This window comes from Lissotriton vulgaris, chromosome 9 (assembly GCF_964263255.1).
Source record: "Lissotriton vulgaris chromosome 9, aLisVul1.2, whole genome shotgun sequence".
Classification (NCBI taxonomy): domain Eukaryota; kingdom Metazoa; phylum Chordata; class Amphibia; order Caudata; family Salamandridae; genus Lissotriton; species Lissotriton vulgaris.
The window spans coordinates 1,207,529,083-1,207,556,775 of NC_141697.1; the positions used below are offsets into that span (position 1 = coordinate 1,207,529,083).

At 45.7% G+C, this 27,693-nt stretch overlaps 1 protein-coding gene across 1 annotated transcript in view; it reads right to left on the reverse strand.

The window, feature by feature from the left end:
- Window positions 1–26,262, reverse strand: part of RUVBL1 (RuvB like AAA ATPase 1) — a 138,200-nt gene extending 111,938 nt beyond the window's left edge. The window contains exons 1-3 of the mRNA XM_086939288.1: window positions 25,925–26,262; window positions 4,484–4,570; window positions 918–1,050 (exon numbers count right to left, since the gene is read on the reverse strand). Of these exons, the coding sequence (XP_086795414.1) occupies window positions 918–1,050; window positions 4,484–4,570; window positions 25,925–26,068 (364 nt within the window). The 5' untranslated portion in view covers window positions 26,069–26,262. The remainder of the gene's footprint in view (window positions 1–917; window positions 1,051–4,483; window positions 4,571–25,924) is intronic.
- Between the last annotated feature and the right edge of the window lie 1,431 nt (window positions 26,263–27,693).

Below are 27,693 nucleotides of genomic sequence, written 5' to 3' on the forward strand. Positions count from 1 at the left end.
CATGGTGTAATATCTGAATAAACGGTAGTATCTATTTTCTTTATAATCGACTACTAGAGACGCACCCCGTCGCCGATTATAGATAAATTACTTCAGAACTGGACTATTATAAGTTATCACAGTGGAGTTCTGACGTCTCAATGCCAGCTGACAGCCAACAGGAAAGGTGAAAGGCAGGTCAGGTGACGGAGCATAAATTTGAAGGAGCTGTTTAAAGCAACAAAAACAGAACGTTGCTTTTCTTTCTTCTGCTCTAGTTTAATAACTTACAATGACAAGCAGAGAGAATATGTTTATCTTTGACGCCATGGTTAGAGAACAGCTAGAATCTTTCTGGGACGTTTCTACACATTTTGAGCAACTGCAGCTTTAAAAAAGAAAAGACATATACTGAACTGTTTCTAAAACATGTGTTTATATGAGAGAGCTATGCACCAATGTTTTAAGTGATTTGTGGTAAAGGTGGCCGTGTAACCATGTATTATATGTGATAAAGTACACCTTGGTATGCATGAGAAGGATATTGCAAGCCACCTCACAGTTAAGAATTCGGTCTTGTCTTGCTACTCTAAGGGATTCTGGAATTCCTTGCAATATCCTTATAATGTACGGCAGGGATACTTTTTTTCCCTTATTTTAATTTTAACACTAGTATCACAAGTTTAGTGACAGAACTTTGCTTGCGAGTCCATAGTAATAATTATCACTGTAAAGTCTTAGATGAAAGGATGACCAAATGAGCTTATCTTGCTAGGAATAGCACTTATAAAGCTCATTCATGAAGATCAAAAGTAATGCATTACCCAGCTGCAGTAAACAATCGGCCAGTAAGGAGGATTCAAGACTTAGAACTCTCACAAAGTTTCAGAGCCAAAGCTTGCACACAAAGTCTTAATCTACCCAGGTATGTAACTCACCAATAGCACGTCTGAAATTTTCCATCAAGACTTCAGTTTTCTTGATCTCTGTGGAATACACTTCACTGCCAACCATAGGACAGAAAGGGACTTTACTGCCCAGCTCCTGGGCAATCGCAAGAGCCAAAGCAGTCTGTTGATGACAAGGAGAAAGGAAAATAGTTTTACACAAATTGGTAATTTTGAATACACCACCTTGTAAAAAGATCACACTACACCTGCAATGCTAGAGTAGGGGTGTATATAAGTTAGATTGAAAATAAGGTAGACTCTTCAATGAAAGCATTTTAGTCAAAGGGGAGAGGGGCTTGATAAAGCACTGTATATGCCCAATGTTTTAAAATTTGCATTACAGGAGAGCAAAACCAATCATTTCACACTAATAGTAACCAGGGGCAACAGCAGATAATGGAGCAAGGGATGAGGTACTGCTACTAGCAAAGACAAAACATTTACTCTCATGACCTGCAAGAGACCCAGTGAAATTATAGATGCATTGTCAGCAACCTCCATAAAGCTGGTATTGTGTGACGGGGAGAACCGGATGACCCAATACAGCACGACAGACAACAACTTTCTTTGAACAATGCCCTATTGCTTTTACCTTTTTTTGAACAGCAACTGGAAAACTGGAAGAGAAAGGAGGACGTTCCACCCGAACCCGAGGCTGGGTCTCCAGAGGAGCACTGTTTGTTTAATTGGGCGGAACTCATGCCGGAACACGCCCACGACATCCAGGTAAAACCCAGCCTTGAACACACACAGGTGTGTTCATCAAACTGATGCGGCGGAGTAGTTGAGAGAGACGAGGAGAACGACGGAGGAGAGTGGAGTACGGGAGCAGAGAAGGAGAGTGGAGAACGGAGGCAGGCAGTGGGGACGCCACAGGTGCTCGGACCCTCGAGGAAGAGGAGGAGGAAGCGACCGAAGGAGAGCCCAGAGCGAGACGAGTCGACTACAGCGACAAGCCAGGAGACCAACGTGAAGGCGCTTCGCCCAGCCACACTTCGAGGGAAGTGTGGCTCTCGCAGGTACGGTCACGCTTTGCGGGCTGGGCGGGACGTAAGTGGGCTAAGCCTCCCTGAGACTCACACGGCATTTCTCTTCACTACCCCCCCTCCCTTTCACTGAACCGGCACCATAGCGCTTCGGAGTTGGTTATACACGTGTGACTCTCACTCCCTTCCCCCACACTGTATGTAATTGCACCAGGACTAAAGTCTGTCCCGCATCTTCCTTTCCATACCGAGACCCGAGCTAGAAGGTAACACGGCTGACCTCCGGACTACAAGACCCAGAAGTCCCCGGGAGAAGAGCGGAGCGGTAGCAGAGAGGCGAAGGAACAGGCAGTCCACTGCGGAGACAGAGTCAGAGATTCCCCTTCCCTATTACCAGAAAGTGATTCAGCGAAGGCGCATCTTTAAAACAATAAAACCAGCAGTACCTGCAGTACCTGTCTCTGTGAGTCTGTTCCCATCCCCACATATAGCTTCACTGTTTATTTTTGTTCTGTAAAGAGTAAGCTTAGTTGTGGATAGCAACTGTTGTTGGCACTACAGGACAGTTAGGGAGCCACAAAAATCATGTATTTGCCACTGAGAGGGTGGTTTGTGGTACAGTGCATTCGACATTATACAAAGTTTAAATGGATATAGGTTTGACTGAGTGCAGTTTGCCAATGACTGGTACGCAAACTCATGCTGCAGAGTGCTGAAGAAGTGTGCAGTAAGTCATAACTATGCTATTCACAGATGAGCTCAAACTGCATACATCTCACTCACAGAGGGCTGCCTTCCATCCTTCTTCCAATCCAAATCAACTAAGTACTTCATGGTATGCCTAGACAATGCCTCGAGAAATATCCAGAAAGGTTTGATGGTATTCAAACATATTTTGAGTACATCTTTAATCAAGTGCCCTAGCCACTGAAACCATTTGCAATTTCTTTCAACCTTTCTTCCATACCGAAGTCGAAAAAAATCACCAATTTCAGCAGCAGCTTACCACAGGTCTCACAACCTCCCACAAAATCTATGGGAAAAAAAAACAGTCGCCCCTAAATCCTAACTCTAGTCTTTATCACAACAGCAGCCACAGACATCCTCACAACTGCGTCTAAAATGGGCCCCTTATCTTGCCACTTGAAGTTCTGCTCATGAAGGTGATGAAAATAACCAAGTCAAAATGCCATTACCTTTAATTCATACAGTGGTAAAAAAAAACAAAAAAACATTACTTTGACCATTCCATTCAGTCTAACTCAAATACAGTCCTTATAGCCAAGGTACTGAAGCATTTAGTCACCTAAAACTAACTGTTGGCTGAAACTACATAATGTAAGAGAGTCAGTGGTGGCAATCCCGGCAGGCTGTGCACTCAGAAGAACCGAGACTGGTTAAGCACTGGGATCAAGGGCTTAGCTGATCTCCTGATAAATTGCTATGGTTCAAATGGACCGCAACTTGACTTTCAAATTCTCCTGTGGGTTTTGCTTGGCCAAGAGGGTGAGCCAGAGAAGTGTGTCTTTTGATGCAGTGATGCTGACCTGTGTCATCAAGGACAGCCTCCCGGTTGTGCACTCTCTGAATTAGCAGATCATAGGATTGCAGTCAGTGTTTGTGTGTCAACAGCTGACTGATTTGCAGATTCCAGATGCATTTTCCCACTTTTTACCTACCCTGCTCCCTTACTTTTAATATAATGGATGAAATAAAAAACTCAATGCAAGAATACATTCTGTAAGCCACAGTTCCTCTGAAGAATATGAGAGGAGCAGGGGCAATCTCTTAAAAACTGCAGTACATGCTGATCCAACACAAAAAAGCCCAAGCAGTTATGAGAGCCGGCGAGAACAAGGCGTTGAGCATGGCTACATATGTTTTCAAGATGTGTCTCAATTGGATAAACTAAGCTCTAAAATGTTTGCTCTGGAAAAGAGGCAAAAGAGGAGCTAGATGGCCGAATGCCTTCTGACAGTGTACCAGAGACGGCTCTAAAACTGGACTACAGTTTGAGGTTTGTACCTAACTTTCCTGCTGGGTAAAATGAATTAAGAATTAAACGAGGGGTTAAACAGACGCTTCTACAAAGCGCTAGCTGTATACATTATACATTCTTCCATTTACAAACGTTGCCCCAGTGATTCTAGCTAGGCGGATCTCAAGAAAGGTCAGCCCTGGCGGTATTAAATTAACAATGGAATGTTCTGAAAATAAAAGTATTCTCTGACAAGTGACAGCCACAGGGAGAACACTGGGTAGAATATGGAAAGACAACCTCTTGAGTTCCACAGATTTACAATGTGTTATGAATAGTTCAAATAGCTATTCATGCAATTATCCACTTGGATTTTCCCTTAGAATGAGGAGCTTGACCAAGGCGGCTTTGTTATTGCTATACAAAAGGATGAATATATATTTTATTTTAATTAAAACAACTTTTTGGCTTTCAAATGAATGCCCAACTGCCACACCATTCTGCCTTAAACACAGCACTTTATTATTTTTTTATGTGCTCCACAAATAAAAAAGTCTCTCATAGGAAAAAACAGAAAGATGAATATGTACCTTGCCGGTGCCAGGAGGTCCTGCCAAAAGCACAGCCCTGCCCGCCATTTTCTTGCTTCTTATCAGCTCCACAATAACGCCACATGCCTGGAAGTGAAACCATCAGTACATTATAAGCAAAACACACTAAGTAAGTATACAGAGGGGACTCTTTTATACTGTTCTTAATATAGGAAAGGAGACCACGATTTAACACCCTTTGAAATTCTATTAGAGGCTTAGTAGCATTCATACAAATATGAAAAACATGTTATACTCCGGGCTTCTAGAAATTTGCAATTCTGCAGCTTCTACATTTTTCACACAATGATGGATTCGCTCACCGTATTTGCCACATAATCTATTATCAGCTGCATAATTTGCACATTTTTACATAAAAATTGTTTCTATCTCGAATGGATTAAAAGTTACTAAAATGCAGCGGCACGTGTTGCTGTGCAGCAAAAGGCACTTCTCAAACGTTGACTGTCACCTTTCAGTTGCATATTGCTGTATTTGGGTGTTAAACTATTAGGAAGGTGAAACCCTTGTCTGGGAAATCTTTAAATGTGTAAAAATAAAATGAACTGATCTTATCATAAAATGTGCTACATTATGTCACATAATTTGCATTTTCTTGCCGCATCAACTGCAGCCACATAATTTGGTCCTCCCTTGCTGAATAATTCCAGTGGCCTGGGTTGTACTATGTTGCTTCAAAATCACGGCCTCAGAGAAGATCAGCTAACTTCAAATGCTGGCCCTCATACCAAGACAAAGAATAAAAAAGCAGAAATTGGAAGGTTTTTAAAAAAAAAATGCTGAATCTGCCCTACATAGGATAGTCTCAAGTCACAGCTTAAAAATGTAAACAGAGACTTACACGTTGGGGTCAAATTCTTCTTAATCCATATGGAGAGCCATGCATCCATCACTGCCAGCAAGATCTTCACACATTACCTAATGCACACAGACCAGTGGCAAATCTATCTTGCTATCTCCAGTAAATGTGAGGATGGGGGGGGGGACAAATGGGAGGAAGCAGAAAGAGATGCAGATAGAAAAAAGATGACATTTTGAGTTTAAAGATACACAGGGATTGGGGTGGGAATTGGACTGTGTGGCTGGTTGAGGCAATGAGTTAGCTAAAGTGGGTGGTGGCAAATGCCTCTTTGTTCCCGCCAAGAGGCTTTCTGGATTTTTTCTTAGCCAAACAAAAAAATCCAAACATGATACAGCTTCTTGTTGGTGTACCAAACTATCTCTTTGGCCCCAGAGAGGTACCAAGACACTGTTTTTTCGCTGAGGCACAGACATATGGCTCCTTCCGTTCACAATGCCAATCACGGAGAGCGCATTGCAAGAAGAAGGAGCTGTGTCAGGACCCAGCACGGAGTTAGATTCTGCTTGCATTTAGCAGAAGAAAAAATCCAAAGAGCTATGGCAAACATGGGAATGGAAGTGAATAGAATAGGACCAATCCTAGTACCTCAACTTCCTAGTTGATTTCTTCTGTTGTGGGAGTGAATGTTTGTGCTGCGCTACTCATCCTGCACTCCCCACCTCCAGAAAATCTAGACCATGGGGTGGGTGTACTGGGGGGTTTGGGAAGGTGTAGCTAGGAAGCAGACATAGGCAGTGATGAATGCCCTTAGCCCCTTTCATATCCCAGTCTATCTACTTTATCCTGCCTAAGAAATTACTCCTAATTCTTCCAATTACATGGGATGTCTCACACATTAATAAGGAGGCTTGAAGTTAACACCAGCTACTTCACTTTGGACAAAAAGGCAGTAGGGCTATAGGGCAGTCGCACTAATATTTATCCGTATTAGTTCATTAGTTAGACCCAGACATTCAACTGTTTGTGAGTCTACCGCCAACAAATCACTACACAAACCTACTTTGCACATACAGGACAGGAGTGTCAATTATCTACACTTGTGTTATTTATATCATTAATCTATTTTAGAAACTTCACATTTCCATCATTGATGATGCCCAGACATCATAATTAATATAGTCCAAATATATAAATGATCCAACCCATAATTACGGGAGTGTACATTAGCAATACACAGGAGCCACGGAATCTTGATGAAAAAACTTGATTGATTTCTATTCTTTTCGTAGATGTAAACATGAATTCAGCCCAGCCAACGCGTTTTGTCCTAAATGGACTTCATCAGGGTTGTAAGTAAATGCTCAAAACCGGGTGTATCATCTCTAGTTAGGCTTTGTGTTGTAATTGAGCGGATCCCAGACGCTAGTATCAAAGATGAGTCATCAAATATTCTATGTTCAACTCCAATTTATTTATTCCAACCCTCCATATTCCTCACCAGAAGTGAATTAATTCTGATCAATTATGTTGCTCTTCCGTGATCAAAAGCAACAGCTACCATCAACTGGGTTCAGAATGATAACACATATGTAGAAAATATGCACTCCTGTCCTGTATGTACTTCACTTGGGAGTTTGAACATGGCAAGAAGTGACTGTGTACTAGCAAATTTCCTCCCACAACAAACAGGAGATTGCATCCTGTCCGTAGGGCAAAATAATTATAGAAGGTGTGCCAGGCCTTGGGGCTCAACATTTTTATGTATACACATCATAAAGGCCAACTATAGACACACGTTTGTTATGTACATATACATCAATAGGGCAGCCAAAGGGTTAAGGAAATCCTAACCAGCTATGTCTGCCTACTAGGAGACTGCTAGGTTAAAAAAAATCCAGTCACTGGGTGCAAGTCATCAAATTATCTTCATGTACAAATAGCCAACTGATCTTTGCCAACACGTGTTTCGTCTGGCCTTACAGCCAAATGAATTAGTCAGGGCAATCTCACTATCTTTAGGGATAGATATCTTAAAAGGTTGATATTCTCAATATCAAGTTCCTCTGCTCGAGATGTAACCTCCTCTGGGTTTTTTTTTTTTTTTAATTCCAGGCTAATTGTAGTTCCCAAAAGGTTTATCATCCGCTATAGTACTGCTCGTTTTCGTATCGGTCACTTCAGATTTCGGCGTCTTGTACCCAGTGACTGGATTTATTTTGAAGAAAATAAAGAAGATACAGAAATCAACATATTCTTTGGAAAGCTATTATTGATTGGACTTTCAATATTCTCTAGAGTTGCTCAGGTTGAGAGTTATTGAGGAAAACTGTTTAGCATACTTTGTATACCTTTTGTTACAACCAATGGCAGGAGTTGTATCTCAACCTTAGAGCATATGCTAGATTAATTTACAAGCAATAGATTGTGATGCATACTATTTTTGCGTATTGTTCCCTACTGCCATACAATTGTATATAGTTTTTCATTTTGTGTACTGAAAGACTGCAAGTCTACAGGAAGTATTCCACATTTCTTCATTGTCCGTCATCAGGTATGCTCAGTTTACAGAGGTATAGCCAAAATGTAACCACATCTGGAGTGAAAATAGCTACTTCAAGCCCACACTGCGCTTTGAGGTGAGTGGTCACTAATAATGGCATTCTAGTCCAATGATACATAACTTTTTACCAGCCCACCAGGGAGGAGACTGGCTGCTGGCCCACAATACAGGTATGTCTAGTCCCCACTAGCTCGCGGGGTTCTCTTGCTGTTCAACAAGCCCGGTGCATGTCAATTAGGATAAGGTGTGCATGGCTGTAGAGGGGGGAAGCTCATTAATATGTCTGACCATGTTGTTGTACCAACTGTAGGAGAGTAGGGTCTGCAATCCTATGGTCACCCCCGATTTTTGCTTCACTGGTTTACAACTTTCCCTGGCTGTGGGCCTGCTAATCAGACCCACAGCCTAGCTGTTCTCTCTCTAAATTGACAACCATGTACCTTAGGTGCATTTACCAATTGGTACTGGGCCACCTTATCAGCCCCTGTACAGTGTACCTTAGGTACCCAGGGCATAGGTGTACCCAGGGCCTACCAGGGGCTGAAGCATGTATTATGCCACCCCTGGCTGGCCATCTAAACAGACACAACTGGCTGCACGACAGCTGGAGCAAGGTGGTGTAATCACCCTTTGCTTTAAATATAGTTCCCTATATCTAAACCTAAAATGGACACATATATTCCTATCAGTCACTCCTATGGAAGGCCTTATCAATCCTGAAGGCAGAGTGCTTGGAATTATGTGAGATGGTGCTCTGGCATGAGCTGAGCCCGTTTGCAGCTTGCGGAACCAAGTCCTAATAGCTGTTCCATGATAACGCTATACCATATACTCTTAAGTGCATTATAATCCTCGCGGTTAAATGCTAACTTTGGTATAGCATTATCAAAACATGTCGAGTAAGGTGTCATACAAATTGGAATACTACCCCCTCGCCAATTCTGGCGACGGGGGTAGCATTCCACCCTTCTAGAGGGACACGACATGTATGTAACTGTGAACCCCGGTTAAAGTTAACTCGAGCCTCAGCATCACACAATGGATGCTGCCACCACAGACACAAGTCTGACCTCCTGCTGCTGGGAGTCCTTCCAGTGAGGGAGGCTTGGACAAAGGGTTTCCTGCCTTGGGAGGTGCTAGCACCACCCCAGACAGGATTTTGTGTATTAGGTAGGACAGGGCTGAAAGGAATGAGACATGCCTGGGGCACACAAGGTGTCCCTGTGCATACACCGGTCTAAACCAGTTCCTGGGGCACTCCAGCCCCAGAGCTGTCGCAAGACCGGACAAAGGAAAAGGGGTGTAACCACCCCCCTTCCTGGTCCCACCCAGAGGAGGGACCTAGTCGTAGTGCAGCCCCCCTTTAGCCGGATAAAGGTAGGAGCTGGTCCCATTCCAAATTAGATTATCCTGATCAACTTTACAAGAAGAAATTCTGGACTTCGACGTTCTGCTCCACAGAAGACTGAAGAAATCTCCCTTGTGGGCAAGGAGTGTCCACCCTGCACAAGCAGGCACCATCAGCGTACAGCGGCTTCCCTTTGTCGTCTTCCTGCAAGGATCCAGACTTCAGAGCCCGACGAGACCCGGACTCCCAGACCTCTCCGACCTCTACCCACATCTGCAGCACAGCGGAGACCCGTGGGTGCGACGAGACACGTGGGACCGGCCATCTTGAAAGAAGCAGCACTTCGCTCCAGCACGACTTCAGAGGCATCCTCGTCCAAGTGCTTCGGGGACTGAGAAGCCCCGACCCGAGCAGCTCCTGCGCCGAAGACCAGCCCTCCAGCATCCACGAGATCTGCGTGGGGCCCTTCTGCCTGTTTGCTGCTCGACGTGTTGTCTGGTCACTTGCCGGCTGGCTAGTGACCTCCTAGACGACGAACTCCGACAACTTCACTGCTGGTCTGGTTGCTCCAGACTGGCCCTTGCTCCCTTCCAAAAGAGGAGCACCCAGGACCCTCCTGGTCCACTCCAGACGCCGTTTCCACTCACCGCGTGGGTTGCCTTTGCCAAGGCCTGTTGAACCCGAATCCGGAGACGACACCGCCGACAGCCAGAGCCTGCCTGGGACAGCTCGTACCTCCATCCTGGTCGTCAAAGACACCACCTGGTCCACGTGGCTGCAGAGACAAGCGTCCACCTTCACCTGATCGCGACGACGACATCTGGTTCCACTCCTGGTTCCACTCCAGTCACTGGCTAGTGACTTTGAACATTGTCCCCTCTGCTTTCAGGTTCTTCTCTTCACTGATCCACCCTTGGATCACACCGGACATCTTCCTCCTGACTGCCTGCAGCATCTTTTCCTCCAGGCTCCATAGACTTCAACGCCGGAACCCGACACGACTTGGGACCTATGCACCCGCAGCCTGTGGGTGAGGTAACACGAGCATTTCGGTGCTCAAGGGTAGCTTGACTCTCCTAGTGTCCAGCTCCACAGTCGTTTTGGTCCTATCTAGTCAGGGACGTCCGTACTCACCTTTTCTTAAAACTGTACTGTCCATAGACGTTTGTACGCATCTCGCGTGTGAGTTCACACTCTGCACACGCGTTCCGTCGGCCTCCTAGTACTTACCTCAAGTTAGTATAGCGTGGTCCCAGCGATCCTACAGCCTCTGGACAGCTCCCTTCCTTTGACTGACTTTCACATTCCACTTACTTAGTATATGGTTTGTCGTGCCCCTAGGGAACCATTGTAAATCGTGCAACGTAAACGTATTTTTCCTAAGAGTTTGTCATGTGCTTAGCCCTCTGACCTCATAAAGAGTTCAGAGGTGTATGTTAGTTAATAAATACTTGTTTATTTTCAGAACAGCCTGTGTGGTGTCCTTTCACTTGGTATTCAAGGGGTTATATGTGGTAAAACAGGTGGCTTCACATACCAAAAGAGTTTAGCCTAAGACGGCTTTGTCCATGCTACCATTAGGATAGCTGGTCTATAAGGTGGACTTACAACCAATCACCATAAGGGTTGTTTGGACTGATACAAGGTGATCACTAGAACTAGTGAACATCATATATCAGGCCAACTTCTCACACCAACTTACCTTTGTTTTTTCCCCGTTGCAAACTGAGCATTATTAACATACACAAGCCAATAAATTTTTTAAAAAAATTAAAATAAAATAAACATGCCAGCTTTTCACTGCAAGCTATCGTTTTTCCAAGGTGAACACAACAACCTACATGTCCCTTTAACCGGTGGAGGGCAGGAGATGGAGGGTCCCAATTACTTCAGTTAACTAGTATAGGTTTCCCCTGAACAGTAAAACACACCCTTTTTAGGTGTCGCGCCTAGCGTTGCAGTGCCCAGCACTGTCGCGCAGCGCGAGTCCTCTTTTACGGGGTTCTGACAGCTGACCACAAGCTCGTGCGTGTGGTTTTGCTTTTGTGGGCTTCCATTGGCTTTAGCGTTTTCTTTTTTTTTCTTCAATAAGCCATGCAATGGGGAAAAGGCTCTGCCCATTCCCATCGGTGTCTAGGACGCCCATCAGCGCGGCACAGACGACGGGCTTCCTCGCCCCCGCTCCTCTGTGGTGCGATCGCGCACCACTGGTTTCGATTCCCGCATCGGCTCCTCTGTGGTGCGCGCGCACCACAGGTTGCGATCCATGTTTGTTGAGTCTTGCTGCTAAAGTGCACTTTATGTGACTTCTTCCCAAATAATACACTTTGCACTCTGTCCGGCCGTGTTGCCTACAACTGAAAGCATAATGCAGTGATGCTTATTTACACAAGGTTTCTGCGATTTTCGCACATGAACCAGAAACACTTGAAGCTGAAACTGTGAAATTGAACGTGTATAGTCCTATTTCTATATCAAACTTTTGTTTGCCATGGAGGAGACCGGCAACTGAGGGAGAGAGAGAGGAGAGCAGGCAGAGGGGGAGATGGGGAGAAGGAGAAACGAGCTCCCAAAAACAATAACTCAATTCACAATCGTAGGCAATATTTCACGATAGTAAAGTACTTGAACGGTAAACATCGGTGGTGGTAGAGAAAGCAGCTTGGGTCTGGAAGTGATGTGACCCCATGATCTCAACTACTGTGTGCCCTTTCATGTAGCTCCTACACAAAATAGGTAAAGTATAAAACGTATATCTGCACATAAACTGTTTATGTTACGGGTATAGGGAGAGGGGCAAAATGATGGACATGAAAACAGGGAAGGGGCGAGGGAAAAGGAGTGAAAGCAAGAGGCACAGATGGGAAGAGAAAGATTAAATTAGAGAGGTAAATCTAAAGCAAGAAAATTAAAACGAGACACGGCCTGGCGGCCGTGAAATTGAAAGTACGGCCGAGTGAATAATATGGGGAGGAGCGGATACCTTTGAAGAGCTGCTGATCGGCTCCAGTGGAGCAGGTATGTGCAAAGCTTAGGTCCGGCTGGGGCTATCAGAAAAGGTCAGCTCAAGAAGTCCGGGGAGGGCGGAGGACTAAATCAAGTTCCCAATCCTGTTACATGAACGGAAAATACGAGCGCCAAGAGTAATAAGGCTCGCTGCTTCTAGACTCCAGACAATGAGTGCGTGTTAAGGGGCCTTGTTGGGAGAAGAGAAAACCGAGTTGATTGGTGCAAATGCAGAAGGCATGACTAACTCAACAAGCAGTGAGAAAACGAGTCTAATAGGGGCAGAAAGGCACAACAAGTTAAAACGAGACACGGCCTGGCGGCCATGAAACAAAGTACGGCCGAGTGAATAATTAGGGGAGGAGCGGATACGAGTCTAATAGGGGCAGAAAGTCACAACAAGTTGAAACGAGACACGGCCTGGCGGCCGTGAAACTGAAAGTACGGCTGAGTGAATAATTAGGGGAGGAGCGGATACCTTTGAAGAGCTGCTGGCGGCACCAAGCTGGGGAGCAGATGGCTGGCTTTGATGTGCAAGCGCATTTTGGGTCAATGCGCTTGCGCATTGAGCTGGCTTTTCACGGGCACAGCATCAAATCGCCGTTTTGGTTAAGCTCTCGATAAGCCCCTATATCTCTCGCAAGCTCAATGCACAAGTGCATTGACAGGCGAGACCTAAAAAAGGTTCACCACAATTTTGTTTACAGAGTCGTGTCCGAGTGAAGACTGACAGTTGAGTCAGTCTCCGGTTCCGATTTCAGGCATGCCCCGCAATTATAAAAGAACAGTTACATCTTGTAACAATAATAATATCTTCATATGTGGAGTGACTAGGGAGCTGGTGGCGCAAAAGTGATCCATGAAAAGACACACGCAATGGTCCCAATTCAAATCCCTCCCCTCCCACCTTGGGCGTCTTACTTGGAGGGCTCCTGAGTGACACACTACAGTGACCAGATTTTGAAAACGAAAAACCGCAATACTTAGCAAACTCAAAAGAAAGACTACTATTTTACATCAGCAGAGGGGAACAGATTAACTTAAACGACAGCGCTTAGCGGCATGGAAGCACAGACAACGAGGTAGGCAGGGCCTAAATTAAATGAAACTTTTGAACCCAGTATCCTGAATATTCATTCAATTGTTTTCTTAAACAAGCATTTGCAATACAATAGGTCTCGCATTTACGCGAGTTTAAGTTATTGGCATTGTAAACAACAATGCATTTTGTTTAGGATAAAAGGCATTGTCATTTGCAATGTCAATAGCTCAAACTCACGTAAATGCTTGTTTCCCATTTGCTGTGTTTCTTGTTGTCACCAAGCAACCAGAGCTCTCTGGCTGCACCACTGCAACTCTAAAACACGTGCTGATCTTGCCCAGATCAAGATCAAATTAAACCCAAGATAAAATACGAAAGCATACTTCCTCCTAACAGGAACATTTTGAGCTTTAAAGAAGACAATACTTGGTAGGCCCGAGGTTCCTGTCTGTACTTCAGTGCAATGGTAGCCAGACGTCAAGAAAGAGCAGCAACAGAACCTTTAACCTATGCCTAGGGGCTAACCCTGGATTCCACAACAACTTGCTGCAGTGATGAAAGTAAGAGAAAAAGAGCATCATAGTGGAGTCCAAATTGACAGGAAGATTTTGTCAAGACTTAGCTGGCTGATAAATCTCTAAGGAGAAAACTTCAAGAAATTGAACTGCAGAAGAGCCACGAGCTCTCTGGAGGGTGTGTTACAGCTGGCTTATCAGGCACGTACTAATAACGTTAATGGACAGATGACCCACTGCACCTCCTGGTTGCTCTGCTATTATTTACTGCCTTTGACTCATTTTGGCAACTCTATTACCGCTGCCAAGGCGCACCACCCCTTTACATCATCTCTTACCTGCTTTTTTTATACCACTGCATGTATTTATTGTTCTTTCCCTTCTCTGTTTACTCAGCCTTTGCACACTACATGTCACCACCTCACAGGCCACCCACACATTGTCCTTCCCTCGCATTAATGTAAGTATATTTACCTATCTTGTGTCTTTCTGCCCTCTCTGTCACGCTTTTTTTGCCCATTTGGTTGCACTCACAAAACCCACCTGCTCTTTGTTAGCCTCCTGCTGTGCCCTTTAATAGCTATGTTTGGTTGGCCTCTTGCACCACAATATATGCCCACACTACTCTTGCACCCACCCCCAACATGGTCACCCTTTGTTAAGTACATTTATATAGGTTTGTCACATTTCCATTCCAAGGATAAGCGCACTTTTTGCATTCAAAACACAAGTAGTTTAATTTAGTGGTAGGGTGAACTAAATCTAAATCTAGAATTCAAAGTAAAGACATTGGCGGAAAGAAGAGTCCTCCCACATGCCTGGAACAGTTCAGTACCTGGTAAAGGCAGGAGGAGGTATATGAGGAGGTAAATTGTGACACCGTTCTTATTATATCAGAGCTCTGATGACATCATCATGATGCACACATTATATCAGAGTTTGGATTATGGCAAGTCTCTGATTTCCCCACATTTCTGCACAAGGGCTGGAAGTAGGTGGGAAGTGTCTGTCCAGGGTGGCAATGCCCTGCAAGTCTGCACACCCAATAAGTTACATGTTGAAGGGAATTCAACCAACTCCTCTCTTACCACAATAGAAAAGGTTGGAAGTTTACTTCTCCTAAGCATAGAAGTATTTTTAACCAGAAAATGTAAATTTGCAGTCACTCAGCAGAGTCTTGCATGAGCAAAGAAAATGACGTATACGTGTATTTGTAAAGCGCATGCTCACCTTAGTGTCTCTTTCCACTAAATGAAAATCTCACCTCATCAGGGTACTTTTTGCTATTTTCCACCCTGACTTTGAGGGGCTGCACGGGCACACCTGTTTTTTGCACTTTTCGCCCATTTGCCTGACTATCTTTCTCATATTTCTTCCTGACCATGGCGCCAACCCCCTACTGAATGCCATGCTGGAATCCTGTTGCATTCTGGGACTTGTATGTATTTACCTTATCACACACACTACAAATACCCTTATCAATGATATGTCAATCTATGACCATTTTCCGATTGTATTTACAATATCTTGTAAAAAAATTACTGCACCGCCTGTACCCTGCTCCAAATGCCATGTTGTTGCAACTATACGCACTCTGAATACCGCCATCATATTGAATTTACATTTTACTTGTTATAACTTCATTGTTTCCTTTAATTTTCATTATCTTTATTTTGGTTGGCTATCTGTACAAAACAAGCATTTGCAATGCAATAGGTCTCGCATTAGGAAAGTTTGAACTATTGGTATTGTAAATGACGAATTTTTTATTTATGTGTTGGTTTTCAAAAATGCGAAATTAATAGCTTTGTCATTTACAATGCCAATAGTTTTAACTTTCGCAAATGTGACACCTATAGCATTTGTAATGCAATATGTGTTGTATTTACGTGACTTAGATGTATTGATATTACAAATAAAAATGGCTTTTATTTTTTTATTAATTAATACTTAAAGAAAAGTTATTGTAATTTATAATGGCAATAGCTTTTGTAAATAACTTTTGTGAAGATTATGTTCATTGTATTTTATTGTGACGAAAATCCAAGAACAGAAGTGAAATATTAACATCTTTATGTGACTTTTGTAATAAAGCTTGAAACATTGAGAGAACATATTTGAACCAGTTGTTGAATGGTTGCACAGATTAATGCTGTGGTGGCGCTGAGTGATGTTGTGGTGGCGACGAGTGATGCTGTGGCTTTCAGTGATGCTGTGGTAGAGCATATTGATGTTGTGGTGCCCCTGAGTGATGCTGTGGTGGTGCTGAGTGATGCTATGGTGATGCGATAGATAAAGTGAGTGCGATAGATAGATAGGAGTGAGGGCGATAGATAGATAGGAGTGAGGGCGATAGATAGGAGTGAGGGCGATAGATAGATAGAGTGAGGGCGATAGATAGATAGGAGTGAGGGCGATAGAGTGAGTGCGATAGACAGACAGATAGAGTGAGGGCGATAGATAGACAGATACAGAGTATCTGAATGATGCAGAATACTCCTACCCAGTCAACAGATCAGGGCTTGATCCATCACCGTTTTTTTAGCTCACTGCACCATCCCAGCTCAGAACCTGGCTACATGCAAATTAGTCTGTCCCTGGCCCAGTGCATCATGGGAACAGGGCAGACCAAACTACCAAGCCAATTCTTTTACTGGAAAGAAAACAAACTTCCGGGGACCGGTTTCTGGCATTACAGCCGTCTTCAGCCCGGCTTGCTTGAATCCAGGTTCTGAGCTGGGATGGTGCAGTGAGCTAAAAAACGGTGATGGATCAAGCCCTGATCTTTGGACTGGGTAAGAGTGGTCTGCTTAATTCAGACACTCTGTTCCTCACCACTCCCTTTTCTGAATCGTTTTGTCCACCATAAGCGTGGAAGGGTATACTCAGATGTGAGTCCCTTGCTCACTGCACCATCAGGATTCAAGCAAGCCGGCTGTAATGCCAGAAACCGGTCCCCGGAAGCTCGTTTCCTTTCCAGTATAAGAATTGGCTTGGTAGTTTGGTCTGCCCTGTTCCCATGATGCACTGGGCCAGGGACAGACTAATTTGCATGTAGCCAGGTTCTGAGCTGGGATGGTGCAGTGAGCTAAAAAACGGTGATGGATCAAGCCCTGATCTGTTGACTGGGTACGAGTGTTCTGTTTAATTCAGATACTCTGTCCATCACCACCCCCTTTTCTGAAGCATATAATTATATGGCACTGTGTGGTATTGTTTGGAGTGTATGTTGCATTGAGTGCAGTGCGATTATGTAGCATATAATTAGGTGGCACTGAGTGGTATTGTGTAAAGTGTGTGTTGCATTCAGTAGAGTGTAATTATGTGGTGTGTAATTATATGGCACTGAGTGGTATTTGGAGTGTATGTTGCATTTAGTGCTGTGTAATTATGTGGCGTGCAATTATGTGGCACTGAGTGGTATTTGGAGTGTATGTTGCATTGAGTGCAGTTTGATTTTGCGGAGTGTAATTATGTGGCACTGAGTGGTATTTGGAGTGTATGTTTCATTGAGTGCAGTGTAATTATGTGGCACTGAGTGGAATTTGGATTGTATGTTGCGTTGAGCGCAGTGTAATTATGTAGCATATAATTAATTGGCACTGAGTGGTATTGGGTGGAGTATATGTTGTATTCAGTAGAGTGTAATTGTGTGGCCTGTAATTATGTGGTATTGTGTGAAGTGTATGTTGCATTTAGTACAGTGTAATTATTTAGCATATAAATATGTGGCACTGAGTGATATTGTGTGGAGTGTGTGTTGCATTCAGTAGAGTGTAATTATGTGTTGTGTAATTATGTGGCACTGAGTGGTATTTGGAGTGTATGTTGCATTGACTGCAGTGTATTTATGTTGCATATAACTATGTGGCACTGACTGGTATTTGGAGTGTGTGTGAGGGTGCAGTGTGTGTGAGGGTGCGGTGTGTGCAGTGTGTGTGAGGGTGCAGAGGGTGCAGTGTGTGAGGGGGCAGTGTGTCCAGTGTGTGTGAGGGTGCAGTGTGTGAGAGGGTGCTGTGTGTACAGTGTGTGTGAGGGTGCAGAGGGTGCAGTGTGTGAGGGGGCAGTGTGTCCAGTGTGTGTGAGGGTGCAGTGTGTGTGTGTGAGGGTGCAGTGTGTGTGTGAGGGTGCAGTGTGTGTGTGAGGGTGCAGTGTGTGTGCAGTGTGTGTGAGGGTGCAGAGGGTGCAGTGTGTGAGGGGGCAGTGTGTCCAGTGTGTGTGAGGGTGCAGTGTGTGTGAGGGTGCGGTGTGTACAGTGTGTGCAGTGTGTGTGAGGGTGCAGAGGGTGCAGTGTGTGAGGGTGCAGTGTGTGTGTGAGGGTGCAGTGTGTGTGTGAGGGTGCAGTGTGTGTGTGAGGGTGCAGTGTGTGTGTGAGGGTGCAGTGTGTGTGTGAGGGTGCAGTGTGTGTGTGAGGGTGCAGTGTGTGCAGTGTGTGTGAGGGGGCAGTGTGCGCAAGGGTGCAGTGTGCGCAAGGGTGCAGTGTGCGCAAGGGTGCAGTGTGCGCGAGGGTGCAGTGTGCGCGAGGGTGCAGTGTGCGCGAGGGTGCAGTGTGCGTGAGGGTGCAGTGTGCGTGAGGGTGCAGTGTGCGTGAGGGTGAAGTGTGCGTGAGGGTGCAGTGTGCGTGAGGGTGCAGTGTGCGTGAGGGTGCAGAGTGTGAGGGTGCAGAGTGTGAGGGTGCATAGTGTGAGGGTGCATAGTGTGAGGGTGCATAGTGTGAGGAAGTAAAGTGAGAGCGAGGAGAACAGAACACGCAAGGTGTGCAACAAAACAAACATACACAACAGAGAGAAAAGTGTGTTCTATAAGTGTAACATCCATTGGAGAAAGTGATGCAGGATATATAAGAGACATTCAGTGGAGAAAGTAAGGACAGTGATGTGGAAGGGGAGGGGGCTGTGTGAGCTCTGCTGATTGCGAGCATTAAGTGTGCCACATGGAAGGAAGAGAAGGCATTGAGGCATGCTGAGAGAGGGTTACGTGCCATCGCGATGGGAGGGAGGGTAATGGGTGAGACATGCGAGGGAAGGAGACACGTGCGTGATGAGGGGAGTAGAAAAGGAGCAAGTGAGACTCGTAAAGATGAGCCCCCAGCAGCAGTGCTCAGCCGCTATCCATGGCAGCGCTGTGGCACCCGGACAGGCCAGGGCATAAGCCTGATGGAGGATGGTGAAGTCTGCAGCCAGACATGAGCAGCGTGGCCCAGACACGTGGCATGGTAGCCTCACTCCAGAAAGCGCATGGGTAAGTTTGGCAGAGCGGCCTGCTAATTGTTAAATCTGATGTTTCTTTAAGATGGTGTTAGTTACTTTACGCCACAGGAACCACATGCCACTTCTAATTGCCTCAAGATCAGTGAGAGTCTCTGGCAAATAGAAGAAAACAAGCTCTCGGCATTGCATGGCGGGGGGCAGGGGAGCGCATTCCTTTGAAGTCTGATTCGGGGAGCGCATTCTTTTAAGTCTGATAAGGGGCAGGGGAGCGGCTTGCTTTGAAGTATGATGCCGAGGCATGGTGTGGGATGTGGCTGGCCTTGTGCACGCGCCTGTCTCACATGAACTGCGTCTAATCCGCAGCTTGGGTAGACTTTTCGGACTGCTTACTAGAATCTCGCCGGAGCACTGCGCAAGCGCATTCGCTCAGGCGAGACCTAAAAAGCTGTGTATGCCTAAACTTGGGTTGTTACTTGCTTCCTTTTCTTTCCTCTTCTCTCTCTCCTCCCACTCTTTTCTGTCTTTAACATGAATACACCCCCAATGTGGTCGTTTCATATCAAAAAAAAGTTCTGAGCATATTTTTATAAAAGTTTTAATTTCTTTCTGTCATGAAGTCTACACTGTCAGCCTTGAGAAAGCTGAGGCCTGAACACCGAGAGTTTCCTATTATAGGAAGCTGGCTCTGAATATACTATACCAAAATGAGGTGTAGTGTGCACAGCGTCCAGTGAAACCCCAAAGGTAGGCAGAGGTAAATGTAGATCGCACCTTATTCTCCAATTGTGGTAGTGTGGGCGAGCAGTAAGGCTTTATCAGAGGGTAGTGTTAAGCATTTGTTGTACACACTGAATCAGAAAATCATGTCACACACTCAAAGACTGAACTCAGACCAATTTTGTTTGTATAAAAATATTATTAAGTTATTTTATTTCTATAACCAAGTCAAGCCTGGCAGGTGAGTGAAATAAATGCTTTGCAAAATTTTATGCAGTGTTTTACAATGTAATGCAGGTTCAAATGCAATTGGTTGAAATACAAGTAGGTTAAAATGTCGAAATTACTTTTCAGATTACTTTATCTACTTTGTGTGATATGCCTATATATCACACTGGGACATTTCGCTAGAGAAAAGGTAAGTAAAATCAGTTTTGCACAGTTGTAGGTTTTCATACAAATCAACTCCACACTTAGAAATTTTTTGGGAAAACAGTCAATGTATTTCCTATGGAAAGAAATGAAGTTATCGGTGAACAGGTAACTGGTAAGTACTCGGTCTTTGGGGTTGAGTTTCTGGGGTTAGAACAAGAGTTCCTCCAGGGTCAAGGATGCACTCACAGGCCCAATGTTATCCAATGGGGGATAGGAGGCCTCCGGTTGGTGGCTGCTTACCAGCAGGCCGCAGGGTTGTGGGAGCAAAGCTCCTGGTGTTGGGCTCAGGGAATAGGGGGATCCGAGTTAGCGCCCAAAGTACACCTGCAGCGGCCCAGGGGAGGATGGCTGCAGGGTGCTGGTTTGGTGTTGATGTCCTGTTGGATTCAATGGGGATTCTCCGGCTTTAAAGACTGCAGGCTAGGGGACGAAAATCTGCTGGAGGTGACCACTGGTTGGAGGGGTAAGTTGGGATGCCTGGAGATGCTGGGACATAGTCGGATGGGCCACCCAAGACGTGGGACTTCGGGTGCAGGGGTGTCTTTAGGCGTCTGGTTTTCCTTACCAGCTCCGGTCGGGGTGGGGATCTTCCAGAAAGAGACTGCAGGTTTTGCTGGGAGATTCGAGGCAGGTCAGAGATCACCAGATCTCAGGTCAGGATCGCCTGGGAGACCGCCTTGTGGTGGTGGGCCACTCGAACCTGGGCCATAGGTGTCGGGTACAGAGTGGTGCAGACTCACAGCTTTGGCCGGAGCCAGAGGTGTGGGTGAACAAATCCAGTGCTCAAGAGAGACAGAGTCTTTTCTGTGGAGGGCAGGGCAGGTCGACTGGATTATTGAGGTTGCTGACTGCAGAACACATCAGGATTTCGCTGCGGCAGGTTCGAGGTGGGGACAGACCGGTAGGGCTGGAGACAGGCCGGTAGGGCTGGAGACAGGCCGGTAGGGCTGGGGCCAAGTCAGTGGGCATCCTCCTCTTCTTAGCTTCAGCACGGCTCTTCGGCCTCCTTCTTCCTTTCTTCTTGGTCGGTTCTTGTCCGAGGAGGCATGGTTCGGTGTGGCGCCTAAATACTACATTTAAGGGTGTTACGGGTAGTTAAAGGTTGGGACCAATGGGTCCCTTCCTTGGGGTGGGTACACCCCTCATCATGCCACCCTCAAGTGGGAGGGGGGCATATGCCTTACTCTGGTTGGCTGGGGCCTCCATCTGAAAAAGGGCGGGGACTGAGAGTAATGCTTCACCTCACCTCCCACACCCAGGGGTTGGGGTTGGCAAAGGTGGGCCCACCCTCCCTTCCTCACTTGGTTTTCCTGTCGATTCTCCAGCCCAAAGTGGGGGTCAGAACTGGTGGGGGCCCGTTGCTGGAAGCAGCAAATGGCCTGGGGAAGCTCACCGAGGTGGCAAGCTTTTGAAGCTTCCCCTTCACTGACCCTCCCCATCCTGGGGGAGGAGGATTGGCACCTCGTCCCAGGATGTGCCTTGTTTCAGACCCCCGAGAGCAGCAGGCTCTCGACCCATGGTCCAGAAACATGTCTGGTGGTGACAGCTATGTGCATTTTTCATTAAATCCCACCCTGGCATCAGTGTGGGTTTAATGTGCTGAGAAGTTTGATACCAAACTTCCTAGTTTTCAGTAAGGCCATTATGGTACTGTGGAGTTCGTAATGACAAACTCCAGCACCATACACTCTTAATGGCATTGGTGCACTTACAATGCCTAAAAATTGACTAAGACACTTTAGGGGTACTGGGTTCATGCACCTGTACCCTCACTACTGGTATAGTGCACCCAGCTAGAGGGGTGGCTAACCTACGCCAGGGCAATGGGTTGTAGGCATGGCACACGGTGTGCCATGTCGAGACTTCCCTTTTTTCTGTACCAAAACACGCAGCCTGCAAAGGCAGTGTGTGTGTGTAAAGGTAAAGGCCTCTAAGGGTGGCACAATAAGTGCTGCAACCCTTAGAGGCCTTCCCTGGCCACAGTGCCCTTGGTACCATTTACAAGGACTGACCTGTGGCCAAAGAGTGCCAATTGGGTTTGTTTTCAATGCAGTTTAGAGAAAGAATATAGGACCTGGGTACCTGTTTGACAGGAACCCAGGGCACATTGTCAAAGCACATCAGCAGTTCAGCAAAAATGTAAGGAAACCATGAAATATGAGGGCACATTCTTACACCTATGCATTGTTCTTGCTTTGGATCCTTATACATCTATACCAAAAAATTAAAAACCATTCGGCACTAACCTAGGACACCTGTTTCTTTGCATATGTTGGAACCACAAAACAACGTACCATACAGCAACTCAGATTCAGTCTTTCTGTCTCACATGGGTACTCAGCAGGATTGTCACATAAATCCTCTCACTATGAGGTCACAGAAAGAAAAGTTTAGTAACGCACTTCTTACGCTGGTAGGAGTTTCATGTAGAATATTTATGTTGAAGTATGAGAATGGCTCTCGACGTGGTACTCCCCTGCCAATCAGCCAGCAACTGCCTCTCGGGGAACACCACTGCAACTCCATCACAAAAGACACAGAACACATGAGGGGCTCACGAGCAAGCCTGGGTGGAGTTCGGCTATGCGGAACTCAGATAAGTGACAAAAAAACTCTGCAGAGTCCCGCAAGTGGCGGAGTGCAGTACAAACTGCTGTTCGCGCTGATCTTCCTGCCGCTCGAGTAGAAATTCTACCAGAGTGGTAGCTCGCGCTCGCCAGCCTACTGTAGGTGAGCACAAGAAAAACTCTGCTGCACTATGCGGAGTGGAGTTTTCTGCACTCCGTGGAGCACAGCATGCCGAAAACTCTGCAAACAGAGCGGAGCTCACTGCCCAGGCCTACTCACGAGATGGACACATCTCGAGACCCCACAATAAATCACAACAAAAAGTAAACACCATCTCCCTGTAAGACCGATCCTCCGTCTTCGAATGCACAGCAAATGTGACAACATAACAAGATTTAAAGGCCTGTTTACAGAAATTCAGTTCTGGTGGGAGAGGTAAGCGATAACCTCGAGTTAGACAGCCTAAAACAAATAAAGCCAGCAAATAGAAAGCAAGCAAATTTGAGTAACAAACCACAAAGCCAATGGTAAGCAATGGGCAGAACGCATTCTCAGGGAAGCTTCCTGAATGTCCCGAATATGTTGTTTGCAAACCATACAGGGCTGCTATCTGGTAGGCTTCGACTTCAAATTGGTATTCACAAAGGTTTGGCTGGAAGACACTCTGTAAGCCTGCTCTGGTACACTTTTGAGTATTCCTGGAAGTTGTAAATCTGCGCAAAAGCATACCTGTGGGTGCACTTTTGTGTCTTTCATTAAGAACTGGTCACTTATATTATGTTCATGTTTCCCATAATAGTTTTACACTGATTTGCCCTCAATTAAATTCTGTCTTTTTTTAAAACACATTTACCAAAAGATGAATTGTAGAAACTGTATGTAAAGTTTTGGTGTACATTTTAATTTGAAATTAAAAAATGCGAATAAATAAACACCAGTCTTACATTCAGGCTTCTGTATTTAATTAAAAAGCATTCTGGGAGCATAATAAGTAGCCTCAAATTGTTAACGTTTACAAACATGTACGTTTTTGTACTAGAACCACTTTCAGTAATTGAGGCTGGCCTCATTGCCCTTCCTTACAGCACTGGCTGTAATAATAAAGGTTTTGCAACAGTGACTCATTAAGACAATATACACATCTTGCTTCAGTAGCAGACAATCTTTTCACAGATCGGTAATTTAAACCTGCAGCCAAGGGGTTGTGCTTCAGAGAATGCCTGCTTATCCAATGAACAATGTAAATGTGAAAACGTGTTGCCCTTGGCACCGAAAAATATGTCCTGTGCATCAGGTGATAAGAATTCATCAGCCCTGAAAGATAAGCTAACATCAACAGGACGTATTACTGTATGAGGCCTTTTATTTGGAGTTCTGTGGCATTCTGTGGTTTCTGGACAGTATCAGGTGTGAATATTGTTGTTCCGGAGCCAGAACCTCAATCTGGCACATACCTACATTATTCTACCCGTAGTAAAAAGATCGATCAATGCATTCTCAATCTCAAATCCCAATTTAACACACGCAAATTGCTGAGCCTTCAACGCTTATGGGTGGAGCACAGAGAACCTTTACTTAGGTGTATATGGTTTTCTTCTTGGGTTACATCTCGAAGGCACCAATGCATACACAAACAAATGTAATGCTGCATTACTTTACTCACTCAGGGTCTAGCGACTAACACGAGAGCTGGATAACAACCGATCATGCTCCAGCACCGTCAACAGGTAAACAGAACAATTTCTGCATTAAGCCCTCTTTATTTCACTCACATACTGGTATGCAACACTGCACCTACTAAAAGCAACCTTCCCTGCAAGTCCTGTATTCACACGCCTCGTCTAAATCTTCTCATACCGACCATACTACAAATTAGAATAATAATAGTTTAAATAGTTCTAAGTATTGTTGATACCCAATTTAACAGTACTCAATTTACAGACATCGGAAGGATGGCAGGCTGAGTCGGCCATGTCAGGATTCAAACTTTTGACGTGCGGATTATCATATATTTCAGCAATGAACGTTGATCTCGCTGAGCTGCCCAGCAGTACAAGAACACAGCACTTAACAAAAAACACAGTTCTGTCTGTATTTGCTCCAAAGAGATAAGAGCGCCATGATGCCGTACTATTGACAGGTGTGCACTATACAAGTGGCAAATAACATAATATTCAAAAGTGAAGTCAATATAAAATGGCTAATGTTTGGAAGGCTGATACATATTTTAATGAGGGCGTGCCAATACAGATTTCTGAAAGGCATTTGATTGGAGTAACATCCTCTAAGTGAGGATATGCTGAGATGCGGGAGGAAGGTCACATAATGCATGCGGGCAGTTCATTGAGCACCGATCATGGTCCAGCACCGCCAACAGGTAAAGAGAACAATTTTAGCATGAAGCACCCTTTATTTCGCTCACATACTGCTATGCAACACTGCACCAACTAAAAGTAACCTTCCCTGCAAGTCCTGTATTCCCATGCCTCGTCTAAATCTTCCCACACAGACCATACTAAAAATTAGAATAATAATAGTTCAAATAGTTGTAAGTATTGTAGATAGCAGGCGCTAGTAAACCCCAATTTAACAGTACTCAATTTACTAACATCGGAAGGATGGAAGGCTGAGTAGGCCATGTCTGGATTCAAATTTTTCACGGATCATATATTTTAGCAATGAACATTGATCTCACTGAGCTGCCCAGCAGTACAAGAACACGGTACTCCAACCAGAAACACAGTTCTGTCTGTATTTGCTACAAAGAGATAAGAGCGCCACGATACTGGACTATTGACAGGTATGCACTGTGCAAGTGTCAATACCATAATGTTCAACAGTGAAGTCAATAGGAAATGGCTCATGTTTGGAAGGCTGATGCATTTTTCAAGGGGGTGTACCAATACAAATTTCTTAATGGCATCTTGTTGGTCGGAGTAACATCCTCCAAGTGAGGATAAGCTAAGATGCAGGTACCACACAAAAAGCATGAGTGCAGCTCATTCCGCAGGGAGACCGCTCGGACCTCTCTCCGGGGGCGTGACGAGTGTCCCTACAGTCCTTTCGGTGCATGGGGTCCCCACCCTCCAGGGGCCCTCATTCAGCTTCAGGGCTAGGAATGCCTGTGAGATCCCAGGGGGGCATCAAACCAGTCTGCAGGTGGACCCCATCGTTTCGCGCCGCCTCTCCCCTCCCGCAGATCCACATCTCCCCTCACCTCTCGAGCGGTCTCCTGCCCCACCAGCCCCGCGGCGGCAGGCTTGGCCAGGCCGCTGTCCGAGTCCAGCCCCAGCCCCTTCACGTGGCTGTGCGCAGCGATGCGCTGGGTCTTCGTGGTGCTCTTCACCTCCTCGATCTTCATGGTTGAGGCCTACGGAGCTGTCCCGGGAGGGGCACGGCAGGGAACGGTCGGTTGCTGGGGGGAGAGTGCCTTGTCTGAGTCCGGGGCTGTCACAAGCCGAGAACGTGGAGGAGCGGGAGACGGGGTCTGTGCGGCGGGACCGGCGTGAACAGGGAAGACGGACATCCACAGTAGCCGGCACGGGCATAGAAGACGGACACCACAGCGGAAGCAGCAACGCTGGAGCCGAGCGGCTGTCTCACCAGTGCGCCGTAATAGAGTTCTAGCCTGCGAAACCAAAGCAATCATTTTTAATACAATAAAAATGTATCGGCTTTTTTTAGACAACGACTACGTGATTAAAACACACTTTCCAACACAGTGAGTAAATATAAAAATATGCTTGGATTGCTTTTACTTTGTAGGCAACGTTCACAGTAATCAAGAATAAGTCCATATTTTAGAAGAACAACCAAATAAGCCCATTTTATCGAACATGTGTGTATAATCGGCTCGTTATTAAACGATAAACGAACACTACAAGATGTCCGCCGATTAATATTGTCTTAGACAGCGCAGGTCGTAGCAGCACTATAACGGAGTCTTTCTTTTATGTCTGGGAGTTTACCACGTGCGTTGCCTAGGCTCCCGGAGCGTGCCCGGCAAACATACCCCTCCCTCCCCTCCAACCTAAGGGCATTCTAGAAGGACAGGGTTTGTGTAGGAGTCAGAAGTGTCTCTTGGATACCTTTAGGAGCCTATTGACAGGGCCGGTCCTAGGCCTTCTGAGGCCCCGGGCGAAAGGGAAGATGTGAGGCCCCCCCAATTGAATATTGCGTCACAAGAAGTGACATCACAGAAAGTAACATCACAGTACTATTGATCTTATTTGGCATCACTGAAGCTAACTAATGTGTATATCAGTAACATGGACAAAAAGTAGAGGGGATGGAAAACAGGTGAGCAAATATCCAGATAAAAGGAAATATTGCAATCAAAAAACCACACACACACCCACACACAACCACACACACACACACACACAACCACACACAACCTCACACAACCACACACACACAACCACACACACACATAACCACACACACACACAACCACACACAGTCTCGGCTCGCCTTGATTCCCTGCCCCTTCTTACAAAAGAATCCTTCCTCTCCCTCCTGCCCCTGGTCAAATCAGGTTCCCCTCTGAATCCCTGCCCCGCTCATATCCTGAAACAGATGCCCGCCTATAGCATGAGATGACTCCAGCTGGTCCAAAACCAGGCAGCTCGCCTGGTTTTCAACTTGGCCAAATCCCATCATGTCACTCCCCTTCTCAAGTCTCTACACTGGCTTCCTATCCGTGAACGAACCCAGTTCAAGCTGGGCTGCATCATCTTTCAGGCCCGGGCCGGCGCAGCGCCTGCCTTTATCTCCTCTGAAATCAAACCCTATGTCCCTGTCAGGGAGCTACGCTCATCTGCCCAACAATTGCTCACAGTTCCTCGCTTTAAACGCAAAAAGTGGGGTGGCACGAAATTTTCTACACTCGCCTCTGCTTTCTGGAACTCTCTCCCGGCCCATCTCAGATCCTGCCCCCAATACACACTTTTTCGCAAGGCCCTAAAAACTTTTCTATTTTCTCAA